Source organism: Ambystoma mexicanum, chromosome 13 (genome assembly GCF_040938575.1).
Source record: "Ambystoma mexicanum isolate Mex_15411 chromosome 13, UKY_AmexF1_1, whole genome shotgun sequence".
In the NCBI taxonomy this organism is placed as follows: domain Eukaryota; kingdom Metazoa; phylum Chordata; class Amphibia; order Caudata; family Ambystomatidae; genus Ambystoma; species Ambystoma mexicanum.
The window spans coordinates 141,635,332-141,648,606 of NC_090938.1; the positions used below are offsets into that span (position 1 = coordinate 141,635,332).

The 13,275-nt window shown below is 45.1% G+C and overlaps 1 protein-coding gene across 9 annotated transcripts in view; it reads right to left on the bottom strand.

Annotated features, from left to right (window-relative positions):
* ANKS1A (ankyrin repeat and sterile alpha motif domain containing 1A) overlaps positions 1-13,275 on the bottom strand; it is an 855,968-nt gene that overhangs the window by 480,163 nt on the left and 362,530 nt on the right. For all 9 annotated transcript variants that reach the window (XM_069633488.1, XM_069633494.1, XM_069633490.1 and 6 more), the window contains one exon: positions 5,339-5,459. In XM_069633488.1, the coding sequence (XP_069489589.1) occupies positions 5,339-5,459 (121 nt within the window). The remainder of the gene's footprint in view (positions 1-5,338; positions 5,460-13,275) is intronic.

Consider the following 13,275-nt stretch of genomic DNA (forward strand, 5'->3'; position numbering starts at 1 on the left):
CTATTTTATAAATAAACTATAAAGACCATCTCTGCAGCAAGAATTTGTAAACATGTGAAAATGTTATAATTTAAATATATAATTTTATGGGCTTTCATTGAAGACATGGTAGAATTCACTGACAATTTGGGGACAGAAATGGCAAAGTTTTGCGGATTACAAGAAAAGCCTCCATGTTGCAAATGTGAAGCTTTGTACATACATCCCTTGTGATCATCCGCACCCATGTATGGAATTTTAGGCTTAATATTTCACACTGAAAATTACAAAAAAAAGTATAAAAGTACAAAACAATGTCTCACAGATTGCAGGATTGGACGGCTGTGCTATACAGAATATATGTAACCTGGTTATGTCCTTTATTAAGATGCCACAACTGTACAAATTTGTAAATTCTGGTATGACAGATTTTTGGCAAAAAGGCCTGTGGGAAGTCTTTTTACATCATAAAATGCAACCTCCTGAACTGAGTCACATCCCAGGGCAGGCAACCAACATTGATTGTCCAATCTAGTTGTTTAGAGGCGAGCTTAGACTCTAGACGCACTCTTCCTGACGTTCCTGCGCTGCGTTCCTGTTCCATCCATCCACATTCCAGATCCCAACTACAAGGCCAAAGCATTGCTGACCATACTCCAGGGCCCACTGCAAAACCCAAGCAGTGCTGATCATATTCCCAGGAAGGCCTCAATTCTGAAATCCCACTAAAATTCCCAAATAACCAAAGGGGAAAGCTGTGGTGTTTTTGGGAAGCATCCTGATACCCCTAACTGCATGTTCGCTGCTATCCTGCCATCCAGCTGACCTTTAGTATCCAGTGACCAGAATTGCCAGTCCAGAAGTGCCATCCGGTGACCAGAACTGCCCAGCTGTTTGCCAGGCGCGCTGCCGTGTAGTGACCAGAACCGTTGACGGTCCAAAACCCCAAAACTAAAAAGTGGACTGCGAGTATAATTGCCACCCCATAGAAACCCATAGCATATCTTGGCCTTGTCCTTATCTAACTCTCCAAGTCATCCTATTCTTACCCTGCTAACTTGTTAAAACTGTCAGAATCATTCTTGCAACCCTGCCCTTGATTTCTGGTGCTAGCACCATCTCTTTAGTAATTTTGTCTTGTATGATCCTAAACCATTATGTTATGTTAAGAAATGTGTAATGCGCACCTGGTACCCAGAAGCTGATGGGCGCAGACTAACAAACATGAAACAGAATTACATATACATCAAGAGGTAAAGCAGTCCATGGTTAATACTGACACAGGTCTACACAAAGAGCAGTGTTTTCAGCTTTTTTAAAAAAAGTTCTGTTGAAGCCAGAGTTCTTATGTGAGTAGGGAGGGCATTCCAAACTGTAGGAGCCGCAACTTCAAAGGACCCTTGTCTTGTCTTATTGGTCTTGTGCCGAGGAACCACGAGTATGTTCGAGTTGTCTGATCTCAATGACCTTCCCTTGTCTTTCATGATTATGGCTTCCTTCAAATACGATGGCATTGGACCAACAATGCATTTTTGAGTTATCAGAAGGAGCCTGAACTGAATTCTTGCTCCAACTGGTAACCAGTGGAGACTCCTTCTGGCCTCCGAGACATGATCTCTTTTTCTCAATCTCTTTACTACTCTTACTGCCCCATTTTGGATGACCTGAAGGCGATGAATCTCCGACTGAGGAATGCCCACCAAGAGACTACAGCCATAGTCTAATTTTGAGCCAATAATGGCTCTAGCCAACGTTTCTGAGTTTTTTTCAGAAATAAATGGGCGAAGATGGCGGAAGAGTTTGAAGAAATAGGAGGCTGACGAGACGGGACTGTTCACCTGCGCCTTCATGTTTAAGTGTCTATCCAGACATACGCCCAGCGTCTTAACCTTGGACAGTGCATTAATGACAATTGTCCAGGTTAATATTCTTCTATTCCTCGCCTAGTTTGTCCAGTTTGTTTGGCGACCCAACAAGAAGGAGCTCCGTTTTGGCACTGTTCAGGGCCAGTCCGTTAGCTATCATCCAATTTTGGATCTTCGCATAGATTCCATTAATGGAGGCTTCATCCTTTTGATGCATTCCTGAAATAGGAAGGATGCATTGCGTGTCATCCGCGTAGTTTGCAAACACGATTAGTCCTATTTCGAGTGATCGGACTGGTTTCCGCCAGGGTTGGGCGCTGAGGTAGCAGGGTTGAAGTCACGCATCAACCCTGGCTCTTACTGCGTCTATCTTTGGTGACCTAGCCTGAATACTCTAGTGTAAAGTAAAAATGTTCTTGTCACAACCGATTTCCTTTCCTATTTCACAGCACCATTTTACTCAAAGCGCAGCTTTTTATATCTTGCATAACTCAACAAATTTACCAGCTAGAGACTTAATTTCACTTCCATTTTGTTCCTGTGATATACCTCTATCCCCCAGCCCAACCGCACTCCAAATCAGTGCATTTCACCCGTTTTTATTAAAAACCTTTTGGGTAATTTCAGATGGGAATTGAAAAATTTGCAGTTTCCAATGTGTCATTTTGCTGCAATCGGTTTTAAACTTTCCACTCATTTTCGAAATGTATGCTTTTGGTACTCCATTCTTTGTTCGTGTCTTTGCATTGTTGCTTTAGCGAGGAATTAGATTTGCTTTAAGGTTTTTAACACACATTCATTATTTATTTGTCCATTTCCGTGTGTCATTTCATAACATTGCAAGGGGTTTAAAATCAGTTTTTCTCTTATTTGGGGAGGGAAGGTCATATTTAGATTATGTTTCCTATTTTTTATTCCTGATTACCTGCTGCTTCTGTTTATCCACTCAGAATTGATTATTTGTGGGTTAAGGGAACATTGCAGCGGGGAATTCTAGCTTGGGTGCTATCTTTCCTAAATCAAAAAGTGTTCCTATTCCGCTGTGCTGTGTATATGTTTCACTAGAAGGTTAAACCCCGTGCATTGCTCACATTCTCATTGTAATTATCACCCCATTGGTGATTGCTGCCCCATATTAAAAAGTGTATGATTTCTTTTGAATTTTAAAATAAATATTGTATTTTACCAACCAGCCTGGTTCATGGTCCATTGTGACCCAGGGTATTTGAAAAGGGGGTGTGATATGAGTGGTGTACCATCTCAATATTGAATCTATAACATAGAAAGGTAAGCATTTCAGTCATGAGCTGCCTACTAGGCCGAGACCAAGGTGTGTGTCGCCTGATTGAAATCCTTAACAGATGCCATGGAACTTGGAGGAAACTATTTCTCCAAGAAACAGTTGCAAAAAAGATATGCAAAGTATCCCAAAGGATAAAGTAAAAGAATTGGGGGTATGTAGAAAAAGGTCCCCACACACTCAAAAGGAACAGACCAAAAATCCATAAGTCCAGCAAAAAGTACTGGGGGGCTATACATTCAAATGAACATCTACCCTTACACTAGTGGCAGGGCAGGTTAGTGGGACAGGATGGCAGACTGTTTCTTTGGTATTGACATCCTGACGAGCACCTCAGTTTTTGTTTCTAAGGAAGGGAAATCCCTTGTAGCAATAGGGCTAGTGAGGAATTTCCTTTTTATTTTGAATAAAGCAAAGGTTGCACAATGTCCTCTTGTCCGAGTCTTATTTCTTGCTCGCCACACAATGTAGTTATTTTCTGGAGATATGCATGTAGAATAATTGTACCCGTCGACATACTACCTCTACCTGAGAGTCAAGCCTTTTCGCTCTGGCCACGCTACTTTATCTTAAGTTATCTTGAGAGGTTTAGTTCATTCATATTTTATACCGTGCTTAATTCTGGAGACCAGTTTCTTAGTGCAGGACCGGAATTCGAACCTGGGTTTCTCTGCATTGTTTTGCTTCCAAGACAAGCATGTTGCCCCAGAGCTAGCCTCCCGGTTTGGCTTCCCTTTCTGGTCAGGTATTTCAGCCTTCTGCATAGGGTTATTTGTTGAAGCTTCCTCAGACAGTGGTACAAAAACTGCTTAACACTTTTAATGAACAGGGGAAAAACTTGGGTCTAGCCACATTCAATCAAGGTAGGTGGGTACAGCAGTAAGACTTCGACTTCAGGCGATTTAGGGGTGGTGTAATGGTACAATGAGACAGAGCTTTCAAATGCATCACATTTGACAGGCAGTGTACAAATACACTTAGGCATGTACACACCCTAAGCAATGAAAATAACAGGTACCTATTACTACTATACAAATATAAATTCACAAAAGGTCTGATCTGTTGAGAGAACACCAACATTTACTTTTAAGATTTTTGGAAATGATTCACTTATGAACCATTAAAAACTGGGTGCAGTAAATCAAGTAAAAATAAACAGGAAAGTAATGCAAGAGCAAGTGAAAATAAGACAAAGCAACACAAGAACACTGTAAAAGCAATGGAAACAATATTACTCTGTTTTATGTGACTAGGCCAGTAACCTGACCAGGTCACGAGTGGATAGCAAGCCCTCTCATCCTGGGTTGGAAGGCCTAAAGATGGTAAGCCAGAGCAAGCCCTACCTCAAAGAGTGGCATTGGCAAGGTCCCTTCTCCCCCATTTCCTGTCCACTCCACAAGTACCTCCCAATTTTTCTCTTCCTTTTCTAGAGCCACAAGTGAGGCAGAAACAGTCCAGAGAGACCACTCGCAGGACAGCAGCCCAACAGCATCCCTGCGACATGCCTACAGCTATCCCGAGGCGCAGAGCCAAAAAGAAGATGCAGAGAACACAGCAAATTAACTGGATATCGTTTGCAGCTTTGCCAGGCAACTCGCACCACTCCCCGGCACTGGCGCATGCAGCAGTCAAACCCTCCCCAGCTGACCTAGACCATTAAGGACTTCGATCATAGCGAGAATCGCTAGCAAGACTACTCGTACCTTGGGGGTAATCGCACCGCGGCCCACCAACACAAACTCAAGACACTTTGCTTCATGGGCCACCATTGGTACAGCTCGGCGGTCCACATCAAGGAAAGCCATTCAGGTGGCAGTCCAACACAAGCCTTCTTAAGACTCCAAAACACCGGGCAGACCAGTCATTTTGAACGAGATCAGATTGAGTATAAGATAAACGTTTTTTCTTTTAAGAATTCAGAGCACTGCAGTTGCACCATGATTTGCCAAGCATGCCAACAAATAGGATATAAGTGACATTTATCTGATTGTTTTAAGTGATACTATTAACTACAGTTATTAGCCATCAAGTTATTGTGCGTATTCAGCTCATGAACCATTAGATGCACTTCAGGGCTTGAATTATAAGTATGATTCAGAACAGATTACCAGATATGAACACCTTTGTCTACATTAGTTTAGGTATCCTATTGAATGTGTATAATACACCTTGTGACTTTCAGAGGATCACCCACCTTTACTTCTTCCCTCTAATGTAACAGGCCTTTTGGTTTTTGCCGTCAGGAGCAGTTCATAGGGGTTTTCATCTTCTCCCTCTGTCGTACTACCTCTGCTCTTCCTCCTTGTACCAGCGACCTAAATGCAACATGTGGAAAAAACAAGAATCCACTCTTAATCTGGGAGCCAATTCCTTGAGCAACCTCTAAACAAACAATATTTCTGAATACTGAGGATCCAGGTCATTTAATTTTTTTTAATTCTATAAAGCACTCGCTATTTAAGTACTGCTAAGTTCAAGGTACTGCAGTTTGAAACTAGAATATGGCATGAATAAGAGATCATCAGAGCCTCACTCGGAAAGAGGCTCGTAGTATCAAATTAATTGTGTCTTTTGAAGGCATTTTCTACAGAACGGAAAAACTGCCCATTGGAACACAAACCTATGTAGAGGAATGAGAGAAGACATCTGATGTTTACAATAACATCTTAGGTTATGGAGTAGTAGTTAAGAGATCGGTTCAGAATCAACCAGGTGGGCAGATTCTGAAAGGCCACCATATTCTGGTGAATGTTAGGGTTGTTTTCCAAAAGTCCACTTGAGGTAAGACTTCATAAAACTATCCCTTGGAATACAGGTCCCCAACTCTTAGCACAAGTCACTATTACTCAAGGAACCTTGTTAGAGTAGCAGAGCAGTCAGGAACATCGTAGGAGGAAGATGTGAGCTGTAGTTAAGTACACTGAACCCAGTAAGTACAATAGTCCAAAGAAACACAACTAAAATAAAACAATTATATTTAGACATAGGTATAGTAAAATTCAATTAACCAAAAAACTTAGGAATTGTAATTGGTCACTGTAATTGGTTATTTATAACACGCTTAATACCCAGAGATTTCTACGTGCAGACCCGGCGATGGAACCGGTGTTGCTTCGTGCAGTCTTGCTTCCAAGGTGAACGCGTTGCCCCCGAGCTATCCTCCCGTGAATACATAAATACACTTCTCAAAGGCCATAGCTTCAGTGGTAGTTGCTCGTGGTACACTTGTTACAGAGTGTGACACTAATGACAGTTCTACAGTATCAGTACTACAGCAAACTCAGTTAAGACAAAGATACAGTAATTGTATTTAGTTTGCAAACCCACATAAGATCAAGTCTTTTAGGAAGAAAAAAGGTTGGTTAGTCATACAGTAGCAGAGCTGAATGTTCTAAAGACACTTTCTTGGTAAACTAACACTTTTAAAGTTAAATCCCAAACTATACGAAAAAGTCAGTGCTGAATGGATTCAAAGTCTTAAGAAGCAGTAGAACAGGAAAAGTTCCTTAGGATACTTTTAGTCTATAGGAAAATATACGTGTAGAATTAACAACGATGGAGACACTGTAAAGGGACACAAGCTGGTAGCTTGGGTCTGAGGTAGAGTGGACACTCTTGACACCTCTTCACACATTCTAGTCTCTCTGGGGTGACTTCTTGGTTCAAGACAAGTTATACCTTTCACCCCACAGAACCACCTTAAGTTAGAAGAAATGCTTGAAGCTGGATTCTCCTCTGTGCAGCATCGACGGACCCGGTCTCCAGATTCCTCGGTCTGGAGATGAAAGGAAAGACTCTGAATGGGATGTCTCAGCAGCTGTCTCGAGAGAGGACCCTTGGCATGGGTGTCTTCATTCTCCCTGGTCAGTCTGCAGTTTTGGAACCTTTTTCTCAGCACCAACAAAAGACTGAATCGATTCCGGAGTCCTGCACTGTGGTGAAGGGACTTGGAGGAGTTGGATCATGTCTTTGGATGTTCACCTGGAGCTCAGCAAAGACTTGGACAGATTCGGCCTCTCAAAGACTATGCACTGCAAATGGGTCGGAGGTCTCCTGGTAATTGCAGTCTGCAGCTCTGGAAAGGCACAGCACCTCGGGAGATGGCTCAAATTGCAGTTCGTCTCAGGGCCACTTGGTCCCACCAGCCAAAGGGAACGAATCGTCCTCTTTGGAGCTCCTCTGTCAGATAGAAAAGGGGGCCTTGCTAGCGGTGGTCGCTTCACTATGATGCAAAGGGTCTGCAGGCGTCTCTGGTCGTCTTCAGCTTCAGTTACTTCAGTTTCCAGTGGACGACTTGCCTTTCACCTCAGGAACCTCAGCTCAGGTCCGGCTACAGGTATTTTCATCTGGGTGGGACAGGTTTGTGATCAGGGGGGCCCAAATTCCACTGGGTGTGTGTCTACGAGGACCCTAAAAAAGTGCTGTGGTTGATCCAGATTTCCTAAATCGGTGATCCAGCTTAAAAGTATACATTTAAACCCCTCTATAGAAAACAGTACAGAGCCAAAGAGAAGGCAGGAACATAATGTTGCAACATCATTCTACCCATCTTCCCTTTCCATCTGCTCTCCCCTTTCTATGAAATCCGATCCTCCATCTTTCACCCCCAGTGACCTTCCTTCAGCTCGAACCACCATTCCCATTTACCTCCACTCCCACCAGACCCAAGCATGCCTGGCAGCTGGAGAGAATCTGATGCCTCCTCCTCCGAGAGGGCTGAGCAGTGAGGTCCCCAGTCTTTGTACCATCTCAGGTGGTATTCACCCAACAATGCCTTCATAAACATTGTGGCTACTACCAGCAGGCCCCGCAGTAGGTGTGCGTGTGTGGTCCTGTCACCTTGTTGTGAAAGGTAGGACCCCCCCCCCCGAAACACTGAACCCAGGAATAGGAGATTGTGTTTCTTACAAAATTACATTTTAATCCCAAAGTTTTATTTTTGGTTGCATTTTTGCAACACATTTTAATTGAGTTGAGGGTGCGAGGTAGTGCTAGCATGCAGGAGACTGTTAGGGCTTAAAGAGCTGCATCAGGTAGCAGGTGGTGTTGGTTGAGGGCTTTCCGGCATCCTGGTATCGCTAAGGCGCGACAGGGAGGAGAGTGCCCTGGTCCCCTGCCATGCCCCTGTACATCATTGCCTGGTACATACTGTTTACATACTGGTTATAATATGCAATTGTCCATGACTCTGATGTGTTCACTTTGATTTTTTATTGAATGACAATTTCTTTCAATGGATTGTTGGGGGTAGGAAATGTGTTTACTACCAAATAACCGTACTAAAAATCACAACTTTACAGCACCCAACATGAAACAAAACTATACACAAACATACATGTGCATGCGCAGGCTTCCCTGGGGCTCCTACGAATGACTGAATGAGGCGCCCCCCCACCTCCATTTTTGGGGGGCACCAATAAATGTGTGATAGGCCCTCCAGTGGGTGGGACAGTAAGGTTTGGGCACCCTGTGGGGCAGATTGGCACACCAATGTACCCCTCTGCGCCAAGGGAAGTTTGGTAAACAAAGAAGGAAATTGAAAACGGTAGCCTGCACTTTAAAGGGGGGCTGAGGGACACCCTATACCACTGGAGAATTTTTAAATGTAAAGGGGAGTGCACCTCTTCCCCCCCCCCACCTCAAATGGAGGAGGGCATCTCATGCAGCTCTCCCTGGGGTCAGATGACCCTTCCTAGGAGCAGATAACTGCCCCCAGGGAGGGCTGCATGACATGACCCCCCCAGTCCATTTTGGGTGGGGGGGGACACCCCCCTTTCCATAAAAACAATTCCCTGGTGGTCTAGTGGGGGCACTCCCCTCAAAACCATCCATGACTTTATCCTTTGGGCCCATTCCCTAAAGGCAGATGGACACCCATCTGCCCCAGAGGGTCCCTAACCTGCAGGCCCCACATCCTTTGGGGGTCTGCCTACACTTTCCTGGTGCCCCCCCTCTCCAATTGGATGTGGGGCCACCTCATGTACTCCTGCCTGGGGGCAGAAATCTGCCCCCAGGGAGGGCTACAAGGGGTGCCCCCCCTTTCCACTTGGGGTGGGAGGAGAGGGCCAGCACCCTTTCATATAAAAAAATACCTGGTGGCTAGCGGCCCCCCACCCCCATTTGGTAAGATTTTCAATTTTTTTCTCATTTACCCTGGGGGCAGATCACCCATCTGCCCCCAGGGGTCTTCATACCTGTGGCCCCATGCTTTGGGGGGGGGGGGGGCAGGGCGCTTACCTAGTAAGCAACCCCCTAATCCCCCCGCACCAAAAACGAATCCCTGGTGGTCCAGTGTCCTTGCTGGCCACAGATCGAGCGTTCTGCGCCCGTTCCGTGGCCAGCAATGCATTCACAAAAGGTGTTGGAAAGGGGAGAATCTCCCCTTTCCAACGACATCTGCCTTGATCTCCGGCTTGAAATACAGCCGGAGATCGAGGCGCAGAAAGGTGGACACTTGCCTTCTCTTTTCACTGTGGCAGCCGAAAATGGCTGCCGCAGTGAAAATACTTTGTTTAATGTTCATGACGTGAAACTGAAAGTAATCCAGTCCCTGGGCAGTGAGGAGGGACCTCCCCCTCACATAGCCCGGGGATTGGATTACAGTTTTGTATGATTCCCTACTTTGCAGGGATCACGCAAGACGAAGTGCCTAAAAGGACGAGATATCTCGTCTTTGGCAATCCGGAGGGAATGCCAAGGACGAGATACCTTGCCCTTTGCACTTAAGGGGTTAAGGAAACAGCATACAAGATCTGTTATGGATGGTATTGGACCCCCTAAATTCCTACATGGGATGAACACAAAACTATTCTTCCCTATGCTGGAAGCAATGTGGGGAAGTAAGGGACCTGGATCATATGTGGTGGCCATGTCCCAAGGCCAAAACCAACTGGAAAAAGATCCTGGGTCACATAAAAGATCAAAGGAGCACAATTACCTGGCTCACCAGTTGTGATCCTGCTGGGGCGGTGGTGGAGGGAGTCTATGCTGCAAGTGGCACCATTACACAATTGCTGATGGCAGCCTAAATAATGTTAGCCCAGGGGTGGAAAACAGTAGAAGGACGTGTACTAGCCTGGAGGTTGGTTAACATTTCGGTTTTGCTCGCCATGGAAAAGGTGTGAGCATTAAGAGCTGGGACATACCAGAAGTTTCTGACAGTCTGGCTCCCTTTCCACGATTATGTCAAGGACAGAGAATGCTACTTTCATAAACCAACCTTGCTCAAAAATGTTCATGTGGTATGAATACAGTGGGGGAACAAACAGCGGAAAAGTTCCCCGAAATAGATAGAAGGCATAATCAATCCTGGAAGAACTGTAGCTATGCCATACATGTTGGGGTTAGGGAGGGAAGGGAGGGAGGGAGGGCGGGCGTCACGTTAACATTTGGTTACATCACACAAAAAGATTCATGATCACAGAGGACATGTAACAGGCCTAACTGTGTCATTAGATGTATTGAATGTGTAACTTGACAAATCAATCCAATAAGAACAAGAGTTAATGTTATGCACCCGAAATATGTGATTATGAGTGAATACATTCAAATAGAAAAAAAAAATAATAATTTGAGCCAAGTCACATGCCACAATGGCACCCAGTAGACATTACTTGTAGTTCACCTCCACTTCAGAACCCCACCAGCAAGGCATTGTGGCCATGCAAATTAGCCCAAATGAAAGCTTTTGACCCAGGAAATTGTTTGTCTTAAAAAGCAGTGCTCCTCTATACATAGCACTACCATCCCAAGACAGGCGGATGTATACTAGTTGACCTTTTCACAATTGACGTCGGGAGAATTGACCTCTGAAGAATTGACCTAATTTAAAATGTCAATTAGGACATATATGCGGGGGGAAACCCCCCCGCAACTCCCTACCCAATCACCTTATACCATTTATAGTCCAAAACAAACCCAATACATATATAAAATAACTAATATAAAGGTCAATTGTGCAGAAGGTCAATTAGGACCATGTAACGCTCACCTGATTCCCGTAGAGGCGCCGGTCTTGACTGGGCGTATTCCGTATCTTCAAAGGTGATGTGTAACACACGGCTGGCTCTTTGGGCTGGACCTCTGTGCACTGTATGTCTGACTCGAAGGGTAAGATGTCTTAGGTAAGTGAACGCCGTGCTCTCCATCTGCCTCGGGGCAGGGTGCTGTAACCAGTTTCTTCACTGGATAAGGGGAGCAGGCCTCTTGACTTCAGAGGACTGCTGTCCGTCGTTTACTGCACGAACGGTAAGTTTCGAGTAATTCTAATGTCTGTAAAGTCTTTAGTAATGATTTTTCTTGTTTTGCAGGGTTCCGGCGATGGCGGATGACGGGCTGAAGTGAGTTGAAGATGGAGCCCGTGTGATGAATAGAAGCGCCTGGAAGCACGTAAGTAAGCGCTTGTTGCCTGCTTCACGATGCGCTCTAACTGTCTTTTTATTTTGCAGGTACAAGTTCGGAGCGGCTGCAGGGTGCCGGAATACCCACTGGGTTAGATGTGGAAAGGAGTAATGGCACGTGAGTATTAAAGTTCCCCAATGTCTTTAAACGCACCTTGTTTTGTCTTTCAGATGCGGGATGCAGCACCGAAGGCCTCCGGAGCGTGCGAAGAGTTGGTAAGCTTTTGTCTTTTCAGATGCCGGAATGCAGTGCGAAGACCTCCGGAGCGCACGAAGAGTAGGTAAGCCTTTGTCTTTCAGATGCCGGAATGCAGCGCGAGGCGTTGGTGACAGCCGATGGACCAGGTAAGTGAAGCGCTGTCACTGAAGACCGTAATGCTAACCTGTTCTTTCTTGTCTTTATAGGTGTTGCTGAAGACTGGATTCAGGATGGTAAGCCTTTTTCCTTAGGCCCAGGATCAGATGCAGAAGACACGATGAGCGTTCTGCTGCAGAGGATGCAGAATAACGCAAAGCAAGATTCATCCATCGGGTGTGGTTTAAATAGCCTCCTGTAGTGCTTAGGTGTCTCCTTCCACAGCCACGCCTAGGTAAGAAAAGAGTTCCTGCTTTCCAGAAGAGTTCCAGTGTTCTGAACCTAGGGAGTGGCTCCTGCCCCACCCAACAGGAAAAGTAGTTCCAAACAGAAGAGGATCAGAGGCTCAACTGGCAGGCAAGTAAGCAGCATGGTCTGCTGCAGGTAAGTCCACCCAAGCATTATGAGCCCGGCGCTTCCAGCGCTGGGACTGGGCATATTTATGAGCCTGGTGCCACTGGCGCCAGGACTGGGTCCAAAAGGTCCCAATTGGGACTGGTTGGCACTCGGAACCTAGGTTATGGATCTGCTTCCAAGGGAGTTGGGAAAACCCTGACCTTTTGGAAGCAGAGATCATGACAGACCACTATAATTAGGTCAATTATGACGAAAGGTCAATTAGGGTAATACCGGACAAGACAACTGCATATCTGTTTTCACCCTAGGTGGTGTTATGGCATGTGTGACTTGGCTCAAACGGATCACCTTACTTCCACAGTTTTTGTTTGATAACTGAAAAACGTTAAGGGAAGAGGAGGGCTGTTGGTTTCCCATTTTCTGCAGACAATGGCAGAGCTTCACAGTCATACTAGACCTGGCAAGATGGGGTATCAGAGCTTTGTCAAAGTCTTTTTCTAGGGTTGGGCAACATTTTATAGTTTTAGGACTCATGCAATCTTTAGTAAAGGTAAGAGTCTAGTCTCCCAGGTTACACAGGAAAATGGGTAGCTGAGTGCAAACTGCTTACATTCAGGAGAGTGCAACTTTTCAAAAATCACTTGGGTACTCCAAATTCAAACATTCCTGGGCACCTTTTCGACGTATCACTCAATTTTTGGATTCCACACCGGAATACCAAACATGAATCGGGGAAATAACCACATTTAAATTTGGCTCCCTGGCCTCGCCATTCCAAGTTGGGAAAAGCCTTGACCATGCAAGGCTTCAACCATTTCCTTTAACCTAAAGAGGACCAGGTTTAGCTGGATCACACACACTGGAATTTTAACACAGGGGAACCCACTAAGGCCTCCTTTGGGATACAGTAAGCTGAATACCAAATAAGGTAATTCTTGACAACCAACCAATGAAAGCACCACCTAACTAACAAGGTTACTTTTATTTCTTTCTCCACAAACTAGCAAGGCATTGAGAGGA